This window comes from Ochotona curzoniae, unplaced genomic scaffold (assembly GCF_017591425.1).
Source record: "Ochotona curzoniae isolate NIBS_2020 unplaced genomic scaffold, NIBS_Ocur_1.0 scaffold_4506, whole genome shotgun sequence".
In the NCBI taxonomy this organism is placed as follows: Eukaryota; Metazoa; Chordata; class Mammalia; order Lagomorpha; family Ochotonidae; genus Ochotona; species Ochotona curzoniae.
The window spans coordinates 72,895,402-72,922,179 of NW_024467119.1; the positions used below are offsets into that span (position 1 = coordinate 72,895,402).

The window sequence follows — 26,778 nt, forward strand, 5'->3', positions numbered from 1 at the left end:
CATCAAAGAAGAATATTCTTAACCCCACCAACTGGCAAATACAGGAATTTCAACTGCTCTAATATAATGACTCTGAGTAAATCACTGTTAATGTCTTCCTTTCTGACCCGCTAGTCAACCAGAAACCCAGTCCCAATCACCAATGAAATTACAGATTATGGAGGAGTCTCTCCACTGCATTTCTTGCTTTCACCCTCCAAGCACAGCAAATTCTAAACTAAAAACAGCTTTGGATTCATAGTCACATTTCAAATAAGTGTCTAAAAATCATCTTTAAGACACAGTTAAGTGAAGATGGGATATGATTTGACAAGTATTATGATTGATCTAACTTTTCCTTCCTAAAAGCCACACCTTCCAACTTAACAGACAATTCTGTTTTGACCTGTTGTAGAGGGAATGAGACAGCGAGGAGACAAGGCAGGAAAACAATTCAAAATGAATGAATTCCAAATGATAGCCCACTTTCCGTACATTTAATAGGTATCACATTTAAATCCTAGTAAAGAACTATTCACTCATCTTAGAAACAGCCTAATTGTTGTAATATTCCATTATTGAATTCTCTATACAATTTCTTATTGTTACTCCAATTGGGAATTACTTGCAGAACCATTTCAACTGTTTATGAAGAGAACCATTTTTGACTGCTTTTGGAGAATATAAAATAAACATGCAAGCATACAAAGGTTTCAACCGAAAAACGTATATATAGCTATTTTGATCAATTAGGCAAAGAACTTGGAGTGCTATGAGGACCTATTTAAGCCTAGGGTCTAACTTAGAAAGCAGCCATGATTTCCAACAATAGGTAGTAATATTCAGGAACAGAAGTGTGCATTTCATAAATCAGCTAATAGATCCACACAAACTCATACACACAACACAGGAATTTAAGCCAAGTAATCTATCTGATCATTCCTTGAATTTCCTGCAATCATGAGACACTGTGGTTACTATGTTCATCATAATCCATGAAGCAAGCAATTCCAGTTGGCTTGCCAGCAAAATCACCAGCATGTGAATATTTTAGAAAAAGCCAAGTACCTGAGAGTTTCATGAGAAGTTCAGATGCCGCTTTCACTGACATATCCTGCCGCAGCATGCTCCCCTTCTCCTCCTGTGACTTAAGTGTGTCCTGAGAGATGTTTGGGGTGGGTGCTTCTGGCTCCGGGCTGAACACATAGCTGGGCCGTGGCAAGGTCGTGCTTAGGGGCTCCTCTTCCTTGGGCTCCTCTTTCACTTTAAAATTAAGATTCAGGGGCTCCTTCTGATTTGCAGCTGTCAACAGAAAAAAGGGATTATATATATGCAAAAGGCCACGCCTCCTCTGCACTGCCCCATACTTAATAAAGTATGGAATGTATCATCACATTGTACCAATGGTTGCAAGGACCACAGCCTGGTCAAGCAGACTGGACCCTGGGCACAACACACGTAACATACTCCATGAGCAAAGCATTTTTATGAGCATGGGCTTCGAGGCCATCGAAGCTTCTGGATTTGAAGAAGTGCTGCCTCCACAACGACTCTGGCTGCTTTCTCTTTGGTTTTCCCCAAGGTCTTCTTTCCTGGGGATGCCACTGCCTGCCTTGCTTTCCAGCACTCTTCCATCTAATCCAAGCACACCACAGGCCACGGTGCTTTTAGGCAATTACGCTGATTTACAAATAGTGGATAAAAACAGGAAGCAGAGGCAAAGCCTGGGGTAGGGTGGGGTGGAGAGTTGAGGACGGAGATTCTGCCAGAGTCAAAAGCCCAAAAGAGAGATTCCATTCCTGCTCCATTGTCAGCCGACACTGTTGACCCACAAACAGCAGGGCAGGTAGTCACACCACTTTTCTGGTCACAGGGTCTAAATCCAGATCCATAAGCCCACATCACTACCAAAAGTCCTTACTGAACTTTTAATTATTTTTTTAAAGAAAATTTTTAATTTTTAAATTTATGGAGAAGTTGCCAGGATGACTCAGTTTCCATGTATCTTTCACCCAGCATTCCCTAAGGTTAACATCTCTCCCAACCACAGGGCATCTGTCAGAAGTAAGAAATGCACATTAGCATGATCGAAACTCCAGATTTGATTCAGATTTCACCAGTTTTTCCACTAATGTCTTTTTTCCATTTTTAGCAGAGTTGGTGCGGTCAGGGCAGAGCTGCTTATTATGGGATGGATTCTGTGGCTGGGCTGCAGTGTGCCAGGCCTTTTTCACTGGGTTACACACTACCCAGGAAAGATGGAGAAAGAAGACCCGGCACCCTTCTCTTGCCACCCTTGATATTCAACCGGCCTTTTTCTCCCCTTCTGGGTCAACACAGTAGACACCTTAGCTTGGTTATGTCAGGTGTGTGTGTCTTTTAAGAAGGATGATCCCATCCTGTGTAGAATTCCTAACAACTCTTAGCTAAAGTCAGCCTAACATCCCTTGTATTCCCAGAGCAAACGTCTCTCATGCCTTTCTCCCACCTCCTCCAAGAAAAACTAACAAGCATCAGATCCTTCTGTCTACCCTCTGCCCCTCTAATAATGCATGTTTTGGGATCTCACAGGCCAGCATAGGGGGAAACTTCAAAAACCTGGTGGAAAACGGAATTAAAATGTTTGCTCTGGTTAAAAGAACTTTGAACCATATGTATCCAACAGGTGCACAAATGTTCATGGAAAAATGTGCATTATGGAAAAAAAATTATCATGGATTTAAATATTTTGCAACAGAATACATTTATCTTAATTTTCCATGAACTTTTTGAGTATCCTCATATTTGAAAACTGGAAAGCACAGGAACTTTAACTATCAGAAAAAATGGGGGGCTGGTTACTGTGGCATAGCACATAAAGCCACAGACTGTGATGCAAGTCCCATAAGGGCATCATTTGTTCGTATCCCGGCTGCCCCACTTCCAATATACCTCCCTGATAATGTGCTTGAGAAAGCAATAGAAGACGCCAAATGCTTGGGACCCTGCACCCATGCATGAATCCCAGATGAAGCTCCGGCTTTGGTCTGGCCCAGCCCCGGCTGTTGCAGCCACTTGGGGAACAAACCAATGGATAGTAATTTCTTTATCTGTTCTTCCCTCTCTCTGGAACACTTTCAAGTAGATAAATAATTTTTTTTTAAAGAAAGATGTAGCAGTAAATCTAGAACCTAAATCCATGAGTCCCTGCCTTGGGTCCCTTTCCTTTTTCCCTCATACTGCTCCTCCACTTCTGGTCCCTGTGTTGTGATGAAATTTGAATGGAACTTGACTCTCAAGCTTTTGCTCAAATGTCACCTGCTCAATGAAACCTGTTCTGCACCTGGTACTCAAAAGTGTAGCCCTTACCCCTGCTATATATGCAATTTCTCTTATCTTGTAGAATTTTCTCCCTTCCTCCCTCCAAAAAAGCCACTTATTACTGAATAACAAACATTGTTAGACACTGAATTGTGTTCCTCAGCATTCATCTGCTGAAGCCTTAAACCTTCTTTTTAAAATATGTATTTTCTCTTTATCAGAAAGACAGATTTTCAAAGAGGAGGAGAGATGGAGAGAAAGATCTTCCAGCTGCTGGTTCACTCCCCAAGCGGCCACAAAGACTGGAACTGAGTCGATCCGAAGCCAGGAGCTTCTTCTGGGTCTCACACGAGGGTGTAGGGGCCTAAGGCTTTGGGCCAACCTCGACTGCTTTCCCAGGCCACAAGCTGAGAGATGGATGGGAGGTGGAGCAGCTGGAACATGAACTGGCAGCCATATGGGATCCTAGTGCTTGCAAGGTGAGGATTTAGCCACTGAGCCATTACACTGGGCCATGAAGCCTTAAACTTTCAACGTGAATATACTTGTGGTTGGGCTCTGAAGGAGGAAATTCGGGGAAAATGATGTGGGGCTATAATGTAGCTGGTTCCTTACAACAGGGGAAGGATGAGAGAAGTTGGGGTAGAGAGAGAAAGAGCATGTTCGTGCACTGAAGAAAGTTCATGTGTGGGCTCAGCGAGAAAGCTGCAAGCCGAGAAGAGGGGCCTGAGGAGACTCTAAATCAGATGACACCTTGAACTTGGCTTCAAATCTCCCAAACTGTGAGAAATACGTTTCTGTAGTTGAAGCCACCCAGTCCATAGTCTGTTATTGCCCTAACCAATCAGTCACATACGACATAATCTTAAAGTTTGCCACGTAATTATTCGTGGTCTGTTTCTTCAACTCCAGGCAGGCTCCACCAAGGCAATGGTCTTTATTTTGACACTGTTGTAATTCTGGTGTCTAGGTCAGGACCTGCCACATGGTAGGTGCCCAATATATACATTTATTCCACAAATAAAAACATGCTGGCTTCCAACCACTGACATCTCATGGGGTAACCATTATTAGCAGTGGTTAACAAAACCCACAAACTCCAAAACATCCCATCCAAAGTGACACCAAGTGTGTTCCCTGGGTCTCCTCAAAGGACCGGGGATAAAAGTTGGGATAAAGTCTTCTGGACCACAAATAGCTTACTTGAACTCCAGCATCACCAACAGACAAATCCAGAAACCTGAGAGCAAATGTTAAAAATCTAACTCTCCGAGGACAATGCCAGCAGAACATAAACCAAAGGGCACAACACTAGTCTCTAGAACAATCTTCAAATATGTACTTCAACCTCTGCTAGGGAGTGTGTCCCCAAGAGGACTGTTGTTTGCAAATACATCTTAACCCTTTGCACCTGTCACCCCCTTGTTGGGAGTTTGGACTCTTACTCTGTGTTTCTTCCAGAACCCTGTGCAAAAGCTTTTGGTTGGAGTATCCCAGCCAGCTACAAAGGAGTAGTGAAACAATGTGTATTTATTAAGTTCCTGACTTTAACACTTCAGGAAAGAATAATTCAAATTGAATGCACTCTGCATTCGTAAAATGCTTCTGTGCACTTTCTTTTTTGAGAATGCTCAGATTAGAAAAGATATAAGAAACTATTCAGACCCTAAAAGCAAACTCAAGCTTCTAGAATGGACAACCGTGAAGCAGCTCTCCGAACCTGAAAGTGGTTTCCTGCAGCATTAGCCAGAATGTAGACGTACATGTGACTTAAGGAAAAAAGACGTTTAGCATTGTTAGCATCTGCATTTAACAGAACAATGTAGCCATTTTTAAAAAGCAATACTCAAGCTGTATGTTGCTAGAAAAATTTGCAAGGCCTTACGTACCTGGTTTTCATTCTGACAATACCAAGAAAGCCATAAAATTGCAATGTGCTGAGAAAATGTAAACAAGAGCTAAGGACATAATAGAAAAACATGTGGGAAACACTCACTTGCTCAACGTATAACTTCCCAAACATTTGGAGCTGAATAAAAAATGTAAAAATAGGAATGATGAAGGCTAACCTTTCTTTCAATTACCAGAAATATTTACATAAAGAATAGTACATAAAGGCTGCATTTTGTAATTAATATGACTGAATAATTGCCAGCTTCATAATTATCCTACTTAAGGAAAAAACCCACATGTGCAGACAAAGGTGGAATTAAAGTTGTGTTCTTTTTCTTTGGGGAAATTGCTATAAGAAGAGCAACAGCGGATGACTCACCGCACGGTCTTCACTTTGTTCCTGCCACTAACACAAAAAGATGTGTGCACATATGGAACCCAACTCAGGATGCTCTTGCACAGCACCTGCCTTGACTTCTGTTTATGTCTCTTAAAGTTGCCAGATACTGCACATGCTAATGCGGTGAGGAAGTCCCACCAATCAAAAGCCTGTTTGTTCCAAAGTCCATGGCCTCCCTCGAGGGAACCAAGCCACTCTGATTATAAATTATGTATATCCATGAGTTCATAAAGTGGATGGAGCTGGAGTGCCATTTAAAGACAACAGATTCACTTTTTCTTTTGAGGGTTTGCAAAGGCTTCAAGACACAGGGGAGAGTGGAAAAGGAATGAGAAAGCCATTCATATAAAATGATTCCAAGTTTCCGATTCTCATAGTCAGGTATTATGAATGATCTGGAAAAGAAGTTCATCCTTCCAGCAAGGTGTCATCAGTTCATGTAGCAATTGCATCTATCCTCCACTCCCTTTTGGAAACAAAACTTCCTGGAAGTCCGTGACTTGTTTGAGTAACACATTTCATTGGTTGCACAGGGAGACTTGAATCTTCATATCACCCTGGGAGATAGGTCTACTGCCACCTTCACTTTACAGGAGGGGAAAACTGAGGTCTCAAAGACGTTAACAGACTGACACTCCCCTTTCCCAATCACAGAGCTAACATGCAGTGACATTAGCCTGTACAGCTGCCAGCTGAAAAAAGCATCCAAATCCTCTCCATTTCTCTTCAGAACTCCCTGGAATTTTTTACCTAAGCAAGTCAACCTCGAGCTTTGCAGAGTAAATGACACGAAGTCAACTCAGCATCGCTAATGAAACAGGGAAACAGAAGGGCTCCCAGTGAGGAAGGGGTGCTTCCTGGTGGGATAGAATGTTAGGAAGATGTGACTACAGGAATGAAAGGGCAAGATCATACTACAGCATCAAGGTTTCTGTCCCTCTGAATTCCCCTTGTGAAAGAAAACGACACCTTTCTGTGGCATGAAAAAAAAGACAGAACCCTCTTTCAGTTTAGAGTCTGGCCATTTTATGAATGCTGAACTGCCCCCATGAAAAACAAGGCCATTGAGAATTTTATTCATGACTTCACCCTAAACCAAAGTAAAGCTCTCAGACCTGGAAAGGGACCACCCAGGCAACCCATGGTTTTCAAATAGCTTGCTAAGGAACCCTAGGATAGGCTTCAGGGATTCCAGCAAACATCTGCTTCAGATTTCAAGTTTTTAAAAACGATGCCCGAATTAAAATGTATTGTTAAATGGCATCCTTACCTGTCATGTTTAAAATGTCAGCTCACCAGAGACCACTAAAGTATTCACTCACATTGATAAGTGAATTCAGCTTTGGAGAGCTCAGAAAATACATTTCTGCTGCTTTCACAGGAGCATGCCAGTTCCAGTAACACAGATTGAAGGAGGAAGTGCTTGCTTTGCAAGCCTGTGTTTGTATGTCCACATAAAACCATACCATTGTGGTGTAACTGAAGTCTGTATGTACGCTTTAAATCAAGATTTCTCAACTTCAGAAGGAATGCCATCCTGCCTGGCTTGGGGGGGGGCACAGACAGTCTAGCACATAGTAGATGTCTAGCTGCATGTCCTGCCTTTACTTCCCAGAGGTCAGCAGCACCTCTCAGTTGTGCCAATTGTCTCCTGGACATAACTGCCTTAAGTTAAACACAAGGGCAGTGCAAATGTATCTGCCTGGGTGCAGCTTCCAACTGCAGTTGGCAGACAGACACTTCTAGGCATAAAGAAATATCTGGGGATGGGGGTGGGCTGATACGGTAGCTTGATACCTAATCCTAGGGGCCAGAGCAATAGCTCATTTGGCTAATCCTCTACCTCCAGGTGCCAGCATCCCATATAGGCACTGATTCGCGACCCAGCTGATCCACCTCCCATCCAGAACCCTGCTTGTGGCCTGAGAAAGCATCAGAGACCTTGTGATTCCCATATGGGAGGTCTGGCTCCTAGCTCCTGACTTCAGATCAGCTCAGCTCTGGCTGTTGTGGCCATTTGGGGGTGTGAACCAGCAGACAGATGATCTTAAAACAAGCACAGAAACAAAAACAAAACAAAACAGGCTAATTTTATGCTTGCATCAGCAGCCCATATGGGCGCCAGTTCATGTCCTGGCTGCTTCATTTGTCACCCAGCTCCCTGTTTATGGACTGAGAAAGCAGAGGCGGATGGCTCAAGTTTTTGAGCTCCCTTGTGGGAGACCTGGGAGACACTCCTGGCTCCTGTTTTCAGAACAGCTCAGCTCCAGCCATTGTGGTCATTTGAGGAGTGAACCACCAGATGGAAGATGTTTCTCTCTGTCTCTCCTTCTGTCTCTGTCAATCTGCCTTTCCAATAAAAAGTATCTGGAGCTGTCATCTACCAAGTGTGTAATCCAGGCCAGGAAATACCAAGGGTTCACCTGGATGAACTGTTCTCACCACAGCCCTCCGGCATCAGTCTAATTTACACACAGTGAGCAACTCTGACATCCAGAGGGATAAGACACATTTCCCCACTTTCTACCAGACAATGGAGTCATCACCAGGTAGCTGATGGGAAGCTACGGATGGCTTTGGTGCACGATCTGAGTCTTGTAGGCTCCTGGTCTGCCATGTGTCACAAGAAATGAAGACAGTTGCTCAACACCATCGGTTTTGAGGCAGAAACTCTGTATTGTTACTATTCTCCTCCTTCAAACATCAGAATAAATTAAAAGGATCCTGAGATGATACGGGCGGCTTGTTAAAAATCTGTTCTCATTTGCCACATCTTGTCTGTGATCAACAGTGTTTCCTGGAATTGCAATTAGCAAAAAAAAAAAAAAAAAAACAAATTTAGAAATACTGTACACTAAATGATAACACTGCTGTAAAGACCATATCCCATAACACCAGCGATGAACACAATGATGTTCATCAAACAACAACTTTTCCTCTAATTGCTTGCCTTTTTCAATAAATAACTGTAAGCACCGGGGCATAGTGAGTTAAGCTGTTGCCTGTGATGCTGACATCTCATGAGTTCCATTCACGGCCCGGCTGCTCCACTCCCTATCCACCTCCCTGGGAAAGCAGAAGAAATGGTCTAAGCGTTTGGGCCCTTGCTCCACAACCGTGAGATCTGAAAGAAGCTCCCGGTTCCTGACTTCATCCTATCCCAGGTCTGGCTGCTGTGGTCATCTGGGCAATGAACCGCAGAATCGAAAATTTTCCTCTCTGCGTGTCTCTCCCTCCCTCTCCACCATTCTCACTTGCAAAATAAATCAATAACTCAATCTTCAAAAATAAGTGAGCGGGTTGAGAGCTACATCAAAATATGTCTATGTATTTTATATGTGCTGAGACTGCACTGGAGATTTTGTTTCCAAAAACGGATTCAATGTTTGAAGAGCAAACAAAATGAAAACTGCTGCTGTTTGCTACTCCCTTCGTTTACAATAAGAAAACACAGGCTCAGAGAATGATCGCCGTTTTCAAACTAACCAAGAGCTAGTTACTGCTGAAACCAGAGTCAGGGCCTGTCACTCCAGAACACAAGCTGACGCTAACAGAAGCACTGGTGCCCTGGAATGGAGTAGGCAGGGATGTACGAACAGGTGGGCAGGGGGACCTGGGCCATTTTATGCACTTGCTGTACTGTGGATGAGAAAAAGATCATAACATCATGTTTTAAGCAAACATAACAGTGAAGTATTACTTTTAAATGTTAAGCATAGTATATGCAAGTGGGGTATTTAAAAAATATCAACTAAACATCTTTAAAATCTTCCTCAATAATTTGCCTTTACATGGCTTTGTAATTCGTGTTTAGTGAAATCGTGGCCTTCTCACATTTCTCATTAAACCCCACCTGATCCAATCCTTGGCCACACTTCAGGATCCGTGTTCCCAAACCCTAACTGCAAAGTTCCTGTGTGACAGCGAGCATCACAGACACAGCGTCAACGCAGGGGAGGGGATCACCTCTGCAGGTCAAGGGCAACAACAGGAAGTGTTGCTTCCAGAACCTGAAAATAAATAAAGGCGGCTTTTCTCCATGAACCAAAACCCACATGGCATGAACGAAAGCAGCCGTCCACAGTAACCCGCTTCCCAGACAGGCTATTTCTCTTGTCCAAAGTAGGAAGGACAACTCCTACTTTCTTAAAAACCCACCAGGTCCGCGTCAATGTGCTAAGGCGGCTGCAGGTTGAACTCCTATTAACACGTTCAACGAACGAAATGTGTGAGTCGCCGTGGAATAGCATGCATGGAGACCAAAGGAATGAAAACCTACAAACTGGAGACTATTTCCAGTTTTCTTTCAGGAAGTCAGGGACCACCTGTCCCAAATGGCAGCTACTCTCACTGCCAGCTGCCCATGTCACATTCATTTTCTGGCAGTCTGCTTTAAAGATCATTGTGCCAATGATTTTTTTTCCCCCAGTGAACATCTCTGGGTGGTGGCAGGCCACGGAGTGGCCACAGGCTTTCCCAGAGTGCCCATTGTTTTGCACTAGGACTCAGCTCCTCCCATGGGGAGAGCTTCTACTACAGAGCCCCACAGCTCAAATGACCACATCCCTGCAGGGCAGCAGAGAGAAAGCAGAGAAAGGGAGGTGAGGAAGAAAAGGTGAAGACGGTTACTTAGCAGAAAGCAACCAGCTGCACGGGTGAATGACCTGATGGCAGAGGCATTGGAGCAGAGTCCCTTGGAATTGTTCATGTGATAAGGTGCCGGGGCAGAAAAGGCATGAGGAATGGGACCAGAGGTACAAGCCGCCCAAGAGCAGACTGGAGGCTGCATGTGCGGGGATGGCTTCTGCACGCACGTTGAAGACCCTCTACTGGAACCAGACCCATGTCTGAATGCACATGCCTTATAAATGCTGCCATGATTTGAAGCCAAGGAAAATAAGCAGTGAGGCCGACAGAGGTCAGAAGACAGTGCTTGCAACTGAGAAGAAGGGAGAAAAAAACAACAGGCGAAAGCTAATGAGCCAAGCCTTGACAGTTAGGCAGGGCTCTGTCCCTTGTAGCTGAGACCTTAAAGACTCAGCTAGCTCATCTAGGAAATAGGTTTTATGCTAGTGACCCTCCAGGGCTACAGGGAAGGTTAAATGAGAGCTCCCATCAAGCAGCTGGCACAGTGCCTGGCTCCCTGTAAACAGGTCTCATTAATTACAGCTCCAATAATAATAACATTAGTAGACGCGGTAACAATAACAACAGCAGTAGTAGATAGGAGAAAAGCTTCTGTGACACGGAAGAGAACAACCTGGCTTTGGTGTTTCAGACATGATGGACTTGGATTCATTTTACCCAAAGGTCAACTAAAATACAAAACTATTCTCAGAGCAGGCAAGTGCAGTTGTGGTAAAGATAGAGATTGGGGGCCCAGCACGATAGTGTAGTGGCTAAATTCCTCACCTTGAATACAACAAAATCCTATATGGGCACCAGTTCTGATTCCAGCAGCCTGCTTCCGATCCAGCTCTCTGTTTGTGGCCTGGGAAAGCAGTTGAGGATGGCCCAAAGTGTTGGGACCATGCACCTGCATGGGAGACCCGAAGGAGGCTCCTGGCCCCTGGCTTCAGATTGGCTCAGCCTCAGCCATTGCGGCCGCTTGGGAAGTGAACCATTAGATGGAAGATCTTCCTCTCTGTCTCTCCTTCTCTCTGTATATCTGCCTTTCCAATAAAAATAAATAAATATACTTAAAAAAAAAAAGATAAAGGTTGGGACTCCTACATCCCATACCAAGGTACCAGGTTCAAGTCCTGGCTCCTCTCTCAGTCCTAGCTTCCTGATCATTGGTAAGCCAGGAGGCAGCAGGTAATGCATACCCCAAGTACTTGAATCCCTGTGTGTCACAAGCGAGACCCAGGTAGAGTTGCTGGCTCTTGTATTTAGCCTGAACCCAAACCTGGCTATTATGGGCATTTGAAGAGTGAACCAGTAGATGGAAGAATGAAATCTTTCTGTCTTCAAAACAAACAAACAAACCTTTCTGGTGGCCATTCCAGAATGGGGTACATTGCATCCAGCAAGCAAAGAAGGATGTGGCATTCAGATACAACTTTCAGCCTTTTTTATTCCAAGTCTTGGTTTTCCAACCCACATGCAAGGGGCAGTCATCAGAAATAAGGGGAATGGCAAAACGGAGCAGGACAGCTCCTGGTTCTTGGCATTGGAGTCTCAGGAAGAGCTAGCACAAGAATGGAAGTTACATGAAATAAGTCTCCGACCAAAAGCCAAGCAGAGCCACTGGACAATGAGGAAGCCTTCAGTTAGTGGGCCTCCTCACCTCCTTCTCCAGTAGCCCCAACAAGAGTAAGACAAGGTCAACTATGAGGGCACCCCAAAAGGTCTTCAGAAAAATGAAAATCAAAGATAAGTTTGTTTTGGTGCAAAAAAAAAAAAAAAAAAAGAAATGCAGAATCCATGCACAAGTTATTTGGTTTTGTTTGTTCTTTGCTTTTTTATAATACCCAGTGAACTTTTTGATGACCATCTGCACGGATTTCAGAAGTGTTTTGTACCAAAATAAACCCATCTTTGAATTCTGTTTGCTGTGAGCTTTTGTGAGGTCCCTTTGCAATGCATCTACAGATGTGTGAACTAGATGGGAGTTGCAGAATTAAGGGACGATGGTGAACTGTAACCTATGACACAAACACAATAGCCAATGACTCTTCACGTATGCAAGGAAACCTCTGCTGTCAAAGAGTTGAACGACTCAGCCGTCAGAAACTTGTACCCACTTGCTCACAAACTGTCTCTGAACAGCTAAAAGCAAGTTGCTGCTTTAAAAAGCCCATCTCTCCTAGTTAAAATTATTTTGGTCTCAAATTTTATGAAATTAATGTAATGTGGGAGACAGTACAAAAAGTTTCGCCAGTTTCCAAATTAAAAATAGTTGAAATGACTTATATCTTTTATTTTGGAAAACCAGGGACAAAAAGATTATTCCCAGCCAACAAGTGAAGTGCCAAGTTTCCATCAACTGCTTGCTTATAATTTGGGGAGTTAGAATTAAATGTTGTAGCTTGAAAAGTACAGTTTGCAAAAAAGCAGGGTGAGGGGTGGCTGTCGCGGGCAACTTTGAATCAGACCTCCAGTGACAGTCCCAGCTGGTGAAGGTTCCAGACTGATTCCTGAGACCTCTTAACTGTGGTGAAGGCCTCCCGAGGAAAACACCAGGCTCAGCACACATGACTCACCCAGGCTTCTCTTTAGAGTCAACCTTGACCTATGGGGAAATGCCTCAGGCCCTTGTCACACCACCTTGCTCTTCTGTGCTGTCTGGGATAGAAAGTGAAGTGTGCTAAAATACAAACAAAATCAAAGCTATACTGGGGAAAGAAAAAAAAAAAGGTACCAAGTTTATATTGCACATCAGTAACTCTCATCCTGGCTACAATTTAGATTCATTTAGGAATGTTAAAGAAAATATCAGTGTTCAGAGTATAAACCAGACCAATTATTACATCATCGTTTCTGGGCACTGGCATTTCTAAAAAAGCTCAGGTAGGTGTACCAGGTAGCCCGGGTTAAGAACTGCCACTGGCTTCGGGAGACCCTGCACATAATCAGTAGGAACTTAAGCTGGGCACGGTCGGGTGAACTCTTCTCCCTTGAAATGCCCCTACATCATATGATCACCGGGTGGCTAGTCCTGATTTGCACTTGTCTTCTAGCTTCCTGAAAAGCTCAATGCCCAGAACAGGGCTAAGATAGTTGCCCAGGGTGAAATCTGCAAAAGCCTTCTTTCAATCAGCCCAGGAAGCCAGCAGCTGAGCTTTCCCTACACTTGCTTTGGTATCACACAGTATTCTGAGCCTGGGGAAGCCTCAGTATGAGGACCTAGGAAAGTGGGAGGATGGGCTCTGTGCAGTAATCTAGTTGCTAAAGTCCTCACCTTGCACGCACTGCTAGGATCCCATATCAGTGTGAGTTCTAATCCTGGCAGCTCTGCTTCCCATACAGCTCCCTGCTTGTGGCCTGGGAAAGCAGTGGACAACGGCCAAAGCCTTGGGACCTTGCACCCACATGGGAGACCTGGAGGAAGCTCCTGGCTCCTGGCTTCAGATTGGCTTAACTCTGGTCGTTGCAGCCACTTGGGGAGTGAATCAGCAGACAGACAATCTTTCTCTCTGTCTCTCTTCCTATGTATCTGACTTTCCAATAAAAATAAATAAATCTTAAAAGAAAGAAAGAAAGTGGGAGGGCCCAGGTAAGCGAAGCAGAGTCCCAGACTGAAGGATAGTGGATGGCTCGGACAAAAGATCATGCTTCCCAGTCACACACAGGGGGGCACTTCAAAAAAAAAACTTGGAAAATGCATTTTATATTTAAGAAAACTATGCATGGATTTAGAAATGTCTGCATGGAAATTATCTTTTAATTCCATTTTTCAAGAATGTTTCGAAAAATTCTGAATACTGGAAAATCTTCAAACAGATGAAAGGAGGATTTAGAGGCAAACTTTAAAATAATGCTAATTTATTGGAAGGGGATGGGGGAGGGAAGAAGAGGGAGAAAAGTCACTCCCCAAATGCCTGTGTAACAGCTGGGTGTTGGCCAGCCCTAAGCTAGGAGCCTGAACTCCATCCTGGTTTCCTGATTGAATGGCAGGGACCCAATTTTTTGAGGCCTCACCTGCTGCCTCCTTGGAATCCAAAACAGTCCAGACTGGATCCTAGGCATTCAGACACAGGTTACAGGTGTTCTAAAACTGCTACACCAAATGCCAGCCCCCAGGGCCCGTAAGAAACAACATCACATCCAATGAACTCGAATCCCATTGGGTTCTATGCTTTATGCTTGGTTTTAGTTAAAGCAGCAAGAATGACTACCCTTCCTAATCAGGCAAGAAAGCACCAAGTGTTTTCTGTCTCCCTTTTGGAAACAAGTAGGTGTCTGCGCACTTGAATTTGTCACTGTGCTTCAGCTCTGCAGACAGTGATCTGCTGGCACAGAGACTCACAGACCCGATGCCTGCAAACAGCTGCACCCTATAGTACCAGCAGGTGCATGGACAGAGCCCAGTGGAAAAATTCAGTATGAGAACAATGGTGCCCTTATGACATCCAGCAATGAAGCCCAAAGCTAGCCACCACTGCATTGCATTTGAGGACGGGAAGAGATAGAAACTAAGCCGCAGCTCCCTGTGGGATTTGGCCTTTTTGTCCCTGAATCAAATCTGCAGACACATCCAGGTAGAGCACCACTGTGCAAGCAGCTATCAATTGTAGGGCCTGGCCAACCAGAGTTAGTGAAGTCATAATGATAATAATAATAAAAAAAAATCCTTCTAGAAAATGTATTCCTTTCCTTTGAACATATCCTTTCCTCCCGTGGGCTGCACTGCCACAGTCACCAAGTTTACATTTACATCCAAATATGCACACACAAAAAAATTACTGATGCATCTCACTCCCCCGGTGACTTTATAACAGGTTGCTAGGTAACAGTGCATACAAGTCAGGTTTCAGGACCTCTAGTAAGCCACCATAAAATAGCTGCTTGGGCCTTTTGCATAAATAGTGCGCATTTGTTATCTGTTTTCTCTTGCTGATTGATCATCCAGTAAATACTCAGACTGCCAAATGGAAAACAATTCCTTATCAATAGTTAGCCGGGTGGGGGGAGGTGGCAGAAGACCACTATAGGAGGCTTCTGTGCACGTGCAGGACCCTTCACCCCAACCTAGGAAGTGGCTGCTTCTTCTCCCTTTGTGGCCCTGCTGCGAGCCATGCTAGTTCAAAACAGCTGAAGGCTGAGAGAGGTGGGGCTGGAGCTCATGGCAGCCAGAATCCTGACGGAGGCATTAGGAGTTGAGCCCCAAAGATGTAATGCGGCAGACCCAGTGCTTCACCCAAAGCCAAAACCGTCCCCGGTCCGCCCTCACCTTCCTCCAGATTAAAACAAAAACAAAACGAATCAAAACAGAAATCCCTGGAAATGAAGAGGCAAAGGAGTTAGCTGTCCTCCTAGTTGGCCCATGTTTGTTAAGCAAAGGTAGCTCATTTTGAGCTATGTGAAGGGAAAATGAGTGAGAGGCAAGAAGGTCGTGGAAAATGAAATTAAATGCTAAATTTAGGAGCTAGTGTTTGACACAGCACATAGGACGCTGCTTGGGGTGCACACACCCTATATCAGGGTGCTTGGCTCACGTTGCTCACGCCTCTACTTCCAACCCAGCTAACATGGGCCCTAGGAGGCAGCAGGTCTTGGCTCCTTGCCACCAGTGTGGCAGACACAGGTTGAGTTCTAGGCTCCTGGCTTTGGCCTGACCAAGTCCTGGCTGTCGTGGAGATTTAGGAAGTTTACCAGCTTTTTTCACAAGATACATTTTCCATGAACTTTTTGAAGATCCTAGCATTTCTTTCCTTGGGGTGGCCCTAGAAAAGTTCAGAGGAATCTCTTTTGCTCTCACTCTGGCAGGTGACACCATCCAGACAAGAACTGCAAATCTCACAGAGCTAAAATCCTAAAGGAAACCTGAAACCATGCATTTCTGCTGATGCTCTCCAACGACCTGTATACAAAACTCACAGCTTTTAAAATCCCATTTTCCTGGGCCCAGCGGCGTGGCCTAGCGGCTAAAGTCCTTCCCTTGAACGCGCCAGGATCCCATATGGGCGCCGGTTCTAATCCCAGCAGCTCCACTCCCCATCCATCTCCCTGTTTGTGGCCTGGGAAAGCAGTCGAGGATGGCCCAATGCTTTGGGACCCTGCACCCGCGTGGGAGACCCAGAAGTTCCTGGATCCTGGCTTTGGATCGGCATAGCACTGGCCGTTGCGCTCACTTGGGGAGTGAATCATCGGACGGAAGATCTTCCTCTCTGTATATCTGACTTTCCAATAAATAAATCAATCTTTTTAAAAAATCCCATTTTCCTGAAAGTGGACTGGGAAGAGAGAAAGGCAGCAAGGAGGACGCATGGAGCCTCCCCATCCAGTGTTCTTTCAAGCGGAAGTGGGCAGCACTACACCCCGGCCGCCTGTCCGTTGCCAGCAGGCCTTCCTCGCCGCCCCTGTGCCATTGCCCACTCTCACCCTTCTCCATTACTTTCGGAGACACTTCACTTCCCATTCCCTGTCTCCCCCAGCCAGTGTCCTCCCACTGCTGAGGGGCTAGGGCCTGGGGTGAGGGGGACATCCCCAAAGACGCACTGATGTGTCCCCAAGAAGAAGGACTTCAGAGTGGAAGTGAACCTCTAATTCACCTGGAAATGACATTTAGTGAAATGTGACTCACAGTCCATTTAAAGGAAGGCGGTGACCAATTATTCTCCATTTAAAGGGTATTGTCAATCTCCAAAGAGCTGAAATGGCATTTGGAAATCATCTTGGGGACTGCCATCTTCATTGAAAGACAGAACCAATTCTCCACCGACCTTTCCCCACCCTCCAGATCGCCTTTAAAATTTAAAATCATACTTTTGAAAGCATAATGAGTAGCAGCACAATCCCACACCAGTCTTAGTCTAACAGGCAAGAGAAACAGCGCCCCTGACACCTCTACATCCCGTTCAACAACACAACTTAAAAGACACTGGGAAAAAAATAAAAAAGGCAAAACCAAGAGAAGCATCAGGCATAATTAATGAGAGTACATTTCTTCAGCTTCCTTCCAAAGGACCTGACAGGGCAATCACTAAAGAATTTAATACAATTTTTAAATTGCACTTTACATGAAGCATTTAGAGAAATCAAGTTCATAAAGACAGGAAGCACCTAACAGAGGTTACTGGGACTGGGGTGTGGAGAGAGGCGTGCTGTTACTGTTACAGTTTCGGTTGGGGAAGATGAAGTTTTGGCAGTGGGCTGTGGTCACAGTGGCACAACACTGAATGAGCTTAGTGTTTTTCTCAATCACACACCTAAAATTAGTTAAAATAGTCAATTTTACATAAGGTACATTTTACCATAATGAGAAAATGTTTCCACCAAAAAAAAAAGAGAGAATCTTAAAAAAAAATTCACAAAGATAATATTTATCATTTGCTCAACTTTTCAGTTTGTGATTTCTAGTAGTCGCCTCGCCTCTGCGTATACGCTGTTACACAATCTGTCAAGTGGAAATACAGTATAAATGACTTGGATAACGTAAAATGAAGTACTCTATGCACAAGTACTTTAAAGAACTCAGTGCAAAAAAGACAAGTTATAAAGGGCTCCTAGGTCAAAGGTCAAAAGCCACAGAAAGCAAGTGACACAAACCTGGCTCACCATGTGGACCTCCCCCCATAGTGAGAACCCAGAGGATAAAAACAGACAAAAAAAAAAATCCTTACTGTCTTGAGACCTAGGTAAAAAAAAATCCCTGTTTCCAAAGCATTGCACAATATAACAATAACAACAATAATAATAAAGGAGAAAAAAAAAAAAAACAGACAACAGAAAGCTAAGGAAAGTGCAGACTAATAGAAACAAAGGGACCTAAAAACCGATCTAGTCCTACCAGCTCATGTTGCAGAGGAGCATACACTGGCAGGGAAAGAAAGAAAGAAACTGAAAGAGAAAGAGAGAGAATGAATACAACCCTATTCAAGTACCTGACAGCTTCATGAGAAAATCAGACGCCATCTTAACAGAGATGTCCTGGCTGAACAATGCTGACGCACTGTTGGCCACATACTCGGAGGGGTCTTTCAGCTTTGTGTGGTTGGCGGGCCTGTCGGCAGAATTCAGGCTAAAGGAGGTGGGCAGGCCGTTATCTTCCTTGGGTTCCTCCTTCACCAGCAAAGGCGAGATGCCAGCCCCACCCTGGCTAGTCCTCTCGGGAGTGTTAGACGTCATCATGGCCCCCACTAGCTCTGTCCCTCCTCCTTCCCTTTGCTGCCCCAGGCAGGCACTGTCACTGAGGTGGGAAGGTCCCTTGACATCTGGGTCTGGGATCTCCTCCTTCACCTTGGCCTCTGTCCTCAGGAAGTGCTGATGGCAACGCATGTGCAGTTTCAGGCTGAAGTGGCGGGAGGAAGTGAAAGGGCATAGCTGGCACTGAAATGTCTCTCCCCGGTCCTGGTGCTGATGAACCTGACAAAGAAGCAAGAAGAATGAGCTGGCCACTGTGCAGTTCAGGAAAATGCCTTTGCTGTACACCCAAATCGCTCATGCACCCTCTACTCCCTGCACCGAGGGCTGGCCCAGGGAGAAAACACCCCGAGCAGCATTTCCTTACTGTTCTCCAAGCAAGAGGCTCAACCCCTACATTAAAAAAAAATAGGGTCTACATGGGTTAAGAGCTCATTACAGTGTCATGTTCACAACTGAAGACGTCACATGCCAACAGATGCCGGTTTTGGAGGAATCCTCCTAGTATTCAAGTCATCCCATCTCCCCTAATGTCTTCAGAGAACGCATTAGAATCCCCGCACTTTGCGCACTTACATAATTACCAACTGGAGGTCAAGAGAGGTAACCAGTTAATTCTTCTCACAACACAAATACTTCACATGTAACCAATTATTGTCATCCAGAGAATTAGTTACGTTTTGCAAACATAATTTCAATTTTCAAAATGCTGCTCCTAGGTAATTAAGTAGGTAGAAAATAATGTCTCCCGGGTATTCCTGATTCATTGTCAGAGATGTGGAGACCCCCCAGAAGAAGTGGTCTGAGAAAAATTATCTATGAAGAATGCAAAGGAGGAGCAAAACCAAGGTCTAGCCCTCATCAAGTATTCTGGGCAAGAGGAAACCAACGTTTCCAAACGTGGCTGGAAAATCAAGCTCTGGATTCTAATGTCTGCGGTGAAAGAATGTAGACTTTGAAATGCCAGTTGCACACACAGGATACCTGTAAAAGCTGCGAGCAACTTTCTTCTTCCCGTCACTACCAAATTTAGTGCTTCAAAAAGTGAGGAAATCATCGTGTTGGCCCGAGGCCGGCTTGGAGCTGGCAGGTGCTCCTAGGCTAGTAACTCTCCCATTCATTTCTGCCAATGTACTTCAGCGTTGACCTGTTGCACCCTGCTATTTCAGGACTGGCCCTTCCTCAAGTAGAATCTGCCAATTGTGTAGATTTGGGCCAAATCATCTGGGGAGTTGTGTGCCCTGAGAAAACAAGCACCTAAGTGATTGGAATGAATTCCCAACCAAAACAAGGCTGACACCTCATCATTTGGGGGTGATCTGAGCAGGATTTGAACCCCAGGTCTCAAGGGTTAAGGGCTAGTTTGCTAATCCACCGCAGCACCTGGCCCGTCTGTACAGAGTGCCTGTCCAAGGGAGCAAGTTTTACTACAGCTGTTTATGCATTTTGAATGCAATCCAAAAGCATTATTCACTAGCCAAAAGATACTTTTAAATAATGTGAAGTGACCAACAAAAGCAAAGAAATTAAAAGTTAATGGTGAGATCCTGTCGCTATAGCACCCCACTGTGGCTTTCTGAAAACAACACCACAAGAGATCCTGCACACCCCAAAGTGTGAGATTCCCATCCCCCTCAACCCCAGCAGGAACAATCTTAGCGTCTTAAACTCAGTTGTAGCAAAGTGCTACTCTTAAAAAGCCTTTCGTTGCTGGGCAAGGGTTGGCACGGGGGACACACAACTTTGGTCCCTGGCTGTTCACATCCCTTGGAGCTGAGAGGTTTCCATTTGCTTTCTCACAGAATCGAGAACATTCCCTTGCCACCTCCTCCAACGCAGCTGCCACAGAAGCAGTCACCTTGTGGGGCCTAAGGTCAGAGTCCCATGAGACCTTGACAGGTGCTGCCAAAATAACCATGCCCGGGAAACCAGGTGGTAAAGGTCACGAGGCAGGGAGCTTCTGGCATCCCCAGAGCAGTGCTGTGGGGCAGATTCCATTTCATAAGTGTCCTCAGATCTATTGACCTAGGAGAAGAGCTGAGCCAATCCAAGAACAGAAGCTCACTCGGGAAGCAGCTTCTGGAAGAAAGAAAAAAAAAAAAAAGGAAAAGACAGCACACGGGCCCAAACTCTTAAGTGGAGAGGGAGCCTTGGAGAACTTGAAGAACTTGTGTGTGTTGTCTGTGTGGCTGCTATCCCACCTAGCCCCTGGCCTTGTTCTAGTCAGCGACGAAAAATCTGAGAAGGTTGAAACTTTGTGTTGGTGAGCTGGGCACTTAAAATTTTTACAGGAGCTACAAGTTGCCAAAGGGAACTACACCAGGGTACTTCCAAAAGTTCGTGGAAAATGGAATGAAAAGGTTCAAGTTAATTGGGGCAGGAAAAGAAGGTGACATAGGTGACATCCGTGCATGGTTTCTAAAGTTCTTCCCTGTACACACTCGGCAGTTGACAGAGATTTTAGCTCTACCTCCCGTGGTCATCGCTCCCTGTCTCTCTCCCAAGAGGAACACTCTGCTGTTAGGTTTTTATCCTTTTCAGCCTGATTCTTAAGTCCTCCTCAGTTCACTAACATGATGTGCTAATCTAAATGCCCAGAAGTTATTCTCTACAGGCCACAAGCAGGGATCCACATCCTCTCTGGCCACTTCACAACCTGCAGCCCCCTACCTGGCACTACTCCAACTTTAGCAGCACTAGCAGTAGTCCAGAGCCATGGGATTTCAGACTTTGGGGAAACATTTACTCCATGGCCGTTAGGAACCAGGCCAGGCAGGCAGTGGGCCCTGACGGTAAGCACTCCATGCAAGGCAGACCCAAGACCTCAGAGCCCAGCACCTTGACTCTTGTCCAGTTTCTTGCTGATACTTTTCCCCAACGTTCTTTATCTTAGCAGTTCTTTCTGTTCAATTTGTTTGCTTATGCATTACACATTTAATTCCTGTGTGCTCACTCATCCACAAAAGTTGTAAAAGACTTAATGGAACTCTCCAATAATCCTGAGGAAGCTGGAAGCATTGACCAGCTCTCTCTTCAGCTGGTCATAAAAACATTTCAACAATATATTGTAGAGGAGAGGTTGACTTCAACAATGCACAGTGCTTGGCACGTAGTAGGAACACAATATGGGCAGACACTGTATTCACTGGATTCAGAGCCCAGAGTGCTCACCATTACACCATGGAACCCTACTCGACACTGTATTCACTGAACAGAAAAGTAGAATGGCAGCCTCCCTAAGCGAATCTACCTAATCACTAGAGAAGAATTTACATCAATTTGGCAGTGCCTGTTTCTGAATGACGGGACTAAGAGTGAAATACATATTTTATTTGTTACGGTTTTTCTAAAGTCTCAGCACTCAGGAGATATCACAAAAAGAGAAGAAGATCTAGAGTATCTTAAGCCATTTCCTTATTTCTAAACGCAAACATGAATGTTCAGTTGGGGGGTATATTTACAATAATAGCTACATTTATTGAATGTTGTGTCTGCGCTGGGCACCATATGGAGTGCATTATCTTATTTAACTCTCATAACAACTCCACATGATAAACTGCACGATTATCGTTTGTGTTAGTGGAAACAGAGTTTTTGAAAAGGTGAAATGACTTATTCTAAAATCCCACAGTTTCTAAGTGTGAAACCAGGATTTTAGTTCAAGTTTTTCTGACCACAGAGCTGGACATCTTAACCTTGGCTCTGTGGCCCTCACCTTTCAAGCAGTCCATACACAAAACAGAGCAGCCTTTATGTTTCTGTAGGGACTATGCATGCCAGATTTAGTGCAATGAAAACAGGTCTAATTAAAATAAAATCAAGAGTGATTTGATCTCTAGGAAAAGGGTGCCAGGTGAGGTGAGCAGCACGAAAAAGAAAGTACGGTGTTTGATGACATTGAACTTGGATGAGCCCCTCTCACACTTCTTTCATCAAAAGCTTGAGTCACAACTCAACAGGTAAGGACCCCAGGAGTTTGAATAAAGTGGTAATTTCACACAACTGCTTTATTGTACTGGTTATTGATTTGTTCTGAAAGCATTCTAAGACCCCATGACCTGCAGAGCCCTCACGGCTCTCATCTGTTACGCTGTGAAGGCCAACTGTCCACATCATCAAGGCACCCCACTCAGCTCCGGGCAGTTTCAGGGTCAGCAGTTCCCGCTATTGAAAACCCAGCCCTTTTTTTCCCCCTGTGGGTTTATAAATAGGTTGTTTTAAGTGACCCTGAGCTGAAACCAAGCTTACAAGGTGTCGGGCTAGATGCAAGTTTTCTGCTCACTGAAGCTTTAAATTTGCCAGACTTGATTTCTAAACATTGCCTAGGACATCATAGGAACTTAAACAAGCGTGACTCTTAAAGGCCTTTATTGTAAAGTCCCATCCTCCTCATGAAATGCAGTTCTGCACGCTTAAAACATGAGTTTTTACTTTGGAAAGAGGGGAGAAGGGAGGAGGAGGGCTAAATTAAACCGAAGCAAGATCACTCCAATCCAGCCAACAGAACTCCTGATGAAATGGATTCTGAAGAGGAAGGGCACATTCCTCCCAGGAGAAAAAGGCAAATGATAGAAAACAAATGACATCATGGATTTAATGTTTTTCCAATCTTCTAAAGCCGGGAACAGTTATATCTGGTCAGACTTTGGTAGACCTGGAGTTCTTAATAATAATGACGGATCTGTTTGGGGAATTAGACCTCAAGATTTTGAAACCAGCTGCTATCTTAATTAAGTGTATAGCCTGTGTGTCCTATGACATGAAAGAACACACTTGATAAGCAGTATCAGCAGCCAAGTCACACAGAAAAGATCAATGAAAACACAATTATTCCTATTATAAGGCATTCAATGATAGCTTTAAAATGAATAAATTGCGGTTGGCTCAATGGCTCAACTGGCTAAACCTTCACCTCCAAGCACCAACATCCCATATGTAACCCGGCTGTTCCACTTCCCCCCCATTCAGCTCCCTGCTTATGGCCCAGGAAAGCAGAGGAAGATGGCTCAAGTCCTTGGGACCTTGCACCCGGGTGGGATATTATGTTGCAGCTACTTGGAGAATGAACCAATGGATGGAAGATAATTGTCTCTCCTTCTCTCTGTAAATCTGCCTTTCCAACAAAAAGAATCTTCTATTAAAACCATAAAATAAATGAATAAACTCCATCAAATACCTGCTCACATCATCTTCTTAAACACCAGTGACAGCTCTTGCAAATGCTACTGTCCCGGTTGAGAAGATGAGGAAACTGGGTAAACTTACACAAGGCTAACTAGCTAATTAGCTAATAAAGTGTACAATAAAACGAAAATTTGGGTCTATGAAATTGAAAAGCTCATGCTCTTGTGGCTTCATGAGTTCCTCCTTACATTTGAGACTAAATTCTTAGGGTCGATGTCTGCTAAAAAGGCTTCTATCAGACTAGGTTTCATTTCCTCTCCAGTATGAGTGACATAGTTCTGGTCAGCGTGCAACATGACTAAGGCAGGTACAAGGTCCTCAACTGCTGTTAACGGGACATTGAAAATGGTGACCTTGGATGTGTGGCAAACGGAAACGTGGAAATACAACGGACCAAACACTGACAGCTTCAAAGAGTGCTCTCAGTCTGTTCTGAGAAACAAACCTGGCTCCCCTGAAGCCTCCCACAGGAATAAAGGGTCTCTGGGTAGAACTCGAGCCTTTCCAGGAAGGGTGGTAGGCCCAAGAGCCCTCTCTCTGGCCATCAACACAGTGGCTTTTCCTGGATTTGGTTTGTTCCTCCCCGTTTCCTCCTCCAGAAACGCTTTACAGAAGCAAGGACAGGTTAAACTGTTGCTCCCCTGTGGAAAAGGACACTTCTACACTAAGACTTTAGATCCTTAACATTCTCAATGGCCTCCAGTTGCAGTTGTTCATATAAGGGCACCAATACCTATAAAGGGAACCCTTGCCAACGTCCTTCCACTGTGAATTCTACTTGGCCACACTGTGTGCTGCCCTGCACATGCTCCACTGCTGGCGCCCTCTTTCAGCTGAGAAGTCTCCAGCACCGTACCATGTGCAGGTGCCCTGGCTGCACTTGCCTTCTGAGTGAAGCAGGTCCCCGGGTGGCTTACCTTCATGTGAGATTTGAGATTGTCCTTGCGAGCACACCGGAATGGACAGAGCGGACACTGATGGCTTTTTAAGCCTGTGTGAATCACCATGTGTCGCTTCCAGTAACTCTTCCTTTTTATAACCAAACCACATATTGGACACTGGAAAGGCTTCCCGCTTTCCTCTTCAGAGGCTTGGAAGAAGGAGAAAGAAACATTAAGAAAAACAAAAAGGTACTTTGCACCTTCATTGCAGTAAAAGTGATTTGAGGGTCTTTTTCTTTGCAATTCCAAGATTTTATCCCTGCGAAGCTTTGTGATTCATTCTCCTTAAGTAGAAACCCGCATTCACCAAATATCTTCCATTTGGGTCCTGTTTTCCAACAAGGTGGCCTCATTGGGCCACCTTGTGAAAGTCTTCCTTCCCAAAGCCATCCATTACCTTGGAAACGTCCCCAAAAGGACTTCCCTTGGCTGGGCTCTCCTTATGTGCAGGCACCATGCATGGTCAAAAGATCCTGAATCCAGAGGCTTTGCTTCTTGAGGGAAAGTCACAGACCTAATTCCATATCTGAGCTCCTCAATTTGAAACGGCAAGAAATAAAGACAAACCAAGTGGGACAGAATACCACAGTTCTTCACTGAAAACCAAACAGCTGTGGTCAACCTCACACCCTGGGCTCCAGTGAACACACATTTCAGGATCCCTCCAGCGACTTGTTAGCTGGTGGCTTGAGCAGATGCTGCTGCCAATCGAGCGATTGGGGGAGGAAGGGGGTCTTAAAGTCAAGGTATGTTACTGTGTTGTTTCCGTCCCTTGGTCACTAACGGTTGGTGCTGTCTCCTGTGCAATGAAGTCGATCTCCTGTGCGCTGCCTCGGGAAGATCTGCAGTAGGCCACCACACATGATTCAATTTTTCTGGAATACAAACAAATCTACGCCCTCCTTGAAGCACAAGACTCAAAAGGCAACGATCTCTGGAGCCGCATTGTATTGCTAAACTTGTATTGCTCTGTGCTACTTGAACTCCCGCAATTTGGAGAAATAAAGAATAAACTCTAGTAGACATGAAGATTTAGACAATTTTTTTCTTCATCAGGAGGAATCAGAAATTGTTTCTGACCTGTTTCAAGGAGTTGTGATACATTCATAACATAAAATATAAGAAGTGAGCTTGAAAAATGAACAAAGTCTATACAGATGCTGTCATGAAAACATGTCCAAAATATTAGAGTTAGTGGACAAAGCAAAATACAAAACCATGGGTCCAGGGTGATTCTACTTTTTGCTTCCTAAAACAAGAGAACCAATGGCTGCTAAAAGTATTCAGTGAAAGACTGATAGGGACTGGTTGTAAAGGATGGATCAAGCTGACAACACCTAAAACTGTTGATGAGTATCATCAGTAAAAGCAGAACGTCATGAGCCTTCTGATGTGCCATGGGTGAAATAGCCTCATACAATTTTAATCAAGTCTTTATATAACGCAGTTTATTGGAAACACAGGTGATCAAAAAAAAAGTGTGAAACATATCCTGGGGATGGAATCAGCCAAATCTAGTGTGTGGGAATTCCCCAAGACAAATGACCCAGTTTCTTCGACACAAATGGCATTTCAAAAAGGGAAGGGATTATGGATTTAAAAAGAGAGAAAGAGAGAGAGAGAGAGAGAGAGAGAGAAGAGAGAGACTTAAGGAATACACGAAACAAATTTAAGCTGTGATGCTTACCTGATTGTGAAGAAAACTATTTTAAAAAATTACAATAATTAAGGAAATGCCATTAAATCCAGACAGTCCATAAAATCATGTTCTTGTTAGATGCAATAAGAGAACTGTGGGCATTTTATTTTAAAGTCCTTACTTCTTTATCTGTTACAGATGTGTGTGTGTGTGTGTGTGTGTGTGTGTGTGTGTATTCAGAACCAACCAGGTGTGATAACTGGGATTTGCTTTCAAATATTTGAGAGAAAAAAAGGACAGTGTAGGAAGAATGGTATGACTAAATGAAAACTGAATTCCTTTTAATTGCAAGAACACTTTCTGGAATCATACCCAAGAAGCTCCTAAGCAGTTGTGGTTAAAAGATTTGGGGATTGAAAAGGAGTCAGGGGAGAAAACTCGTGTTTTCACATTATATTCTTCCGTACTATTTGGATTTTTTAAATATACAGTTTGTTTTTACCATTTAAGAGAAAATCTTCCTGAGTATATACTTTAAAATAATCTCATTATTTATTTATCGAGCTGATTGGGTTTTTATATACAAAGGATCACTTAAACTAATGGATGGAACCCTGAAAGGTTAAAGCATTTTA

At 44.2% G+C, this 26,778-nt stretch overlaps 1 protein-coding gene across 1 annotated transcript in view; it reads right to left on the bottom strand.

Moving 5' to 3' along the window:
• ZNF827 (zinc finger protein 827) overlaps positions 1–26,778 on the bottom strand; it is a 128,811-nt gene that overhangs the window by 92,090 nt on the left and 9,943 nt on the right. Inside the window, exons 3-5 of the mRNA XM_040967395.1 lie at positions 24,481–24,653; positions 18,121–18,601; positions 1,048–1,281 (exon numbers count right to left, since the gene is read on the bottom strand). Of these exons, the coding sequence (XP_040823329.1) occupies positions 1,048–1,281; positions 18,121–18,601; positions 24,481–24,653 (888 nt within the window). The remainder of the gene's footprint in view (positions 1–1,047; positions 1,282–18,120; positions 18,602–24,480; positions 24,654–26,778) is intronic.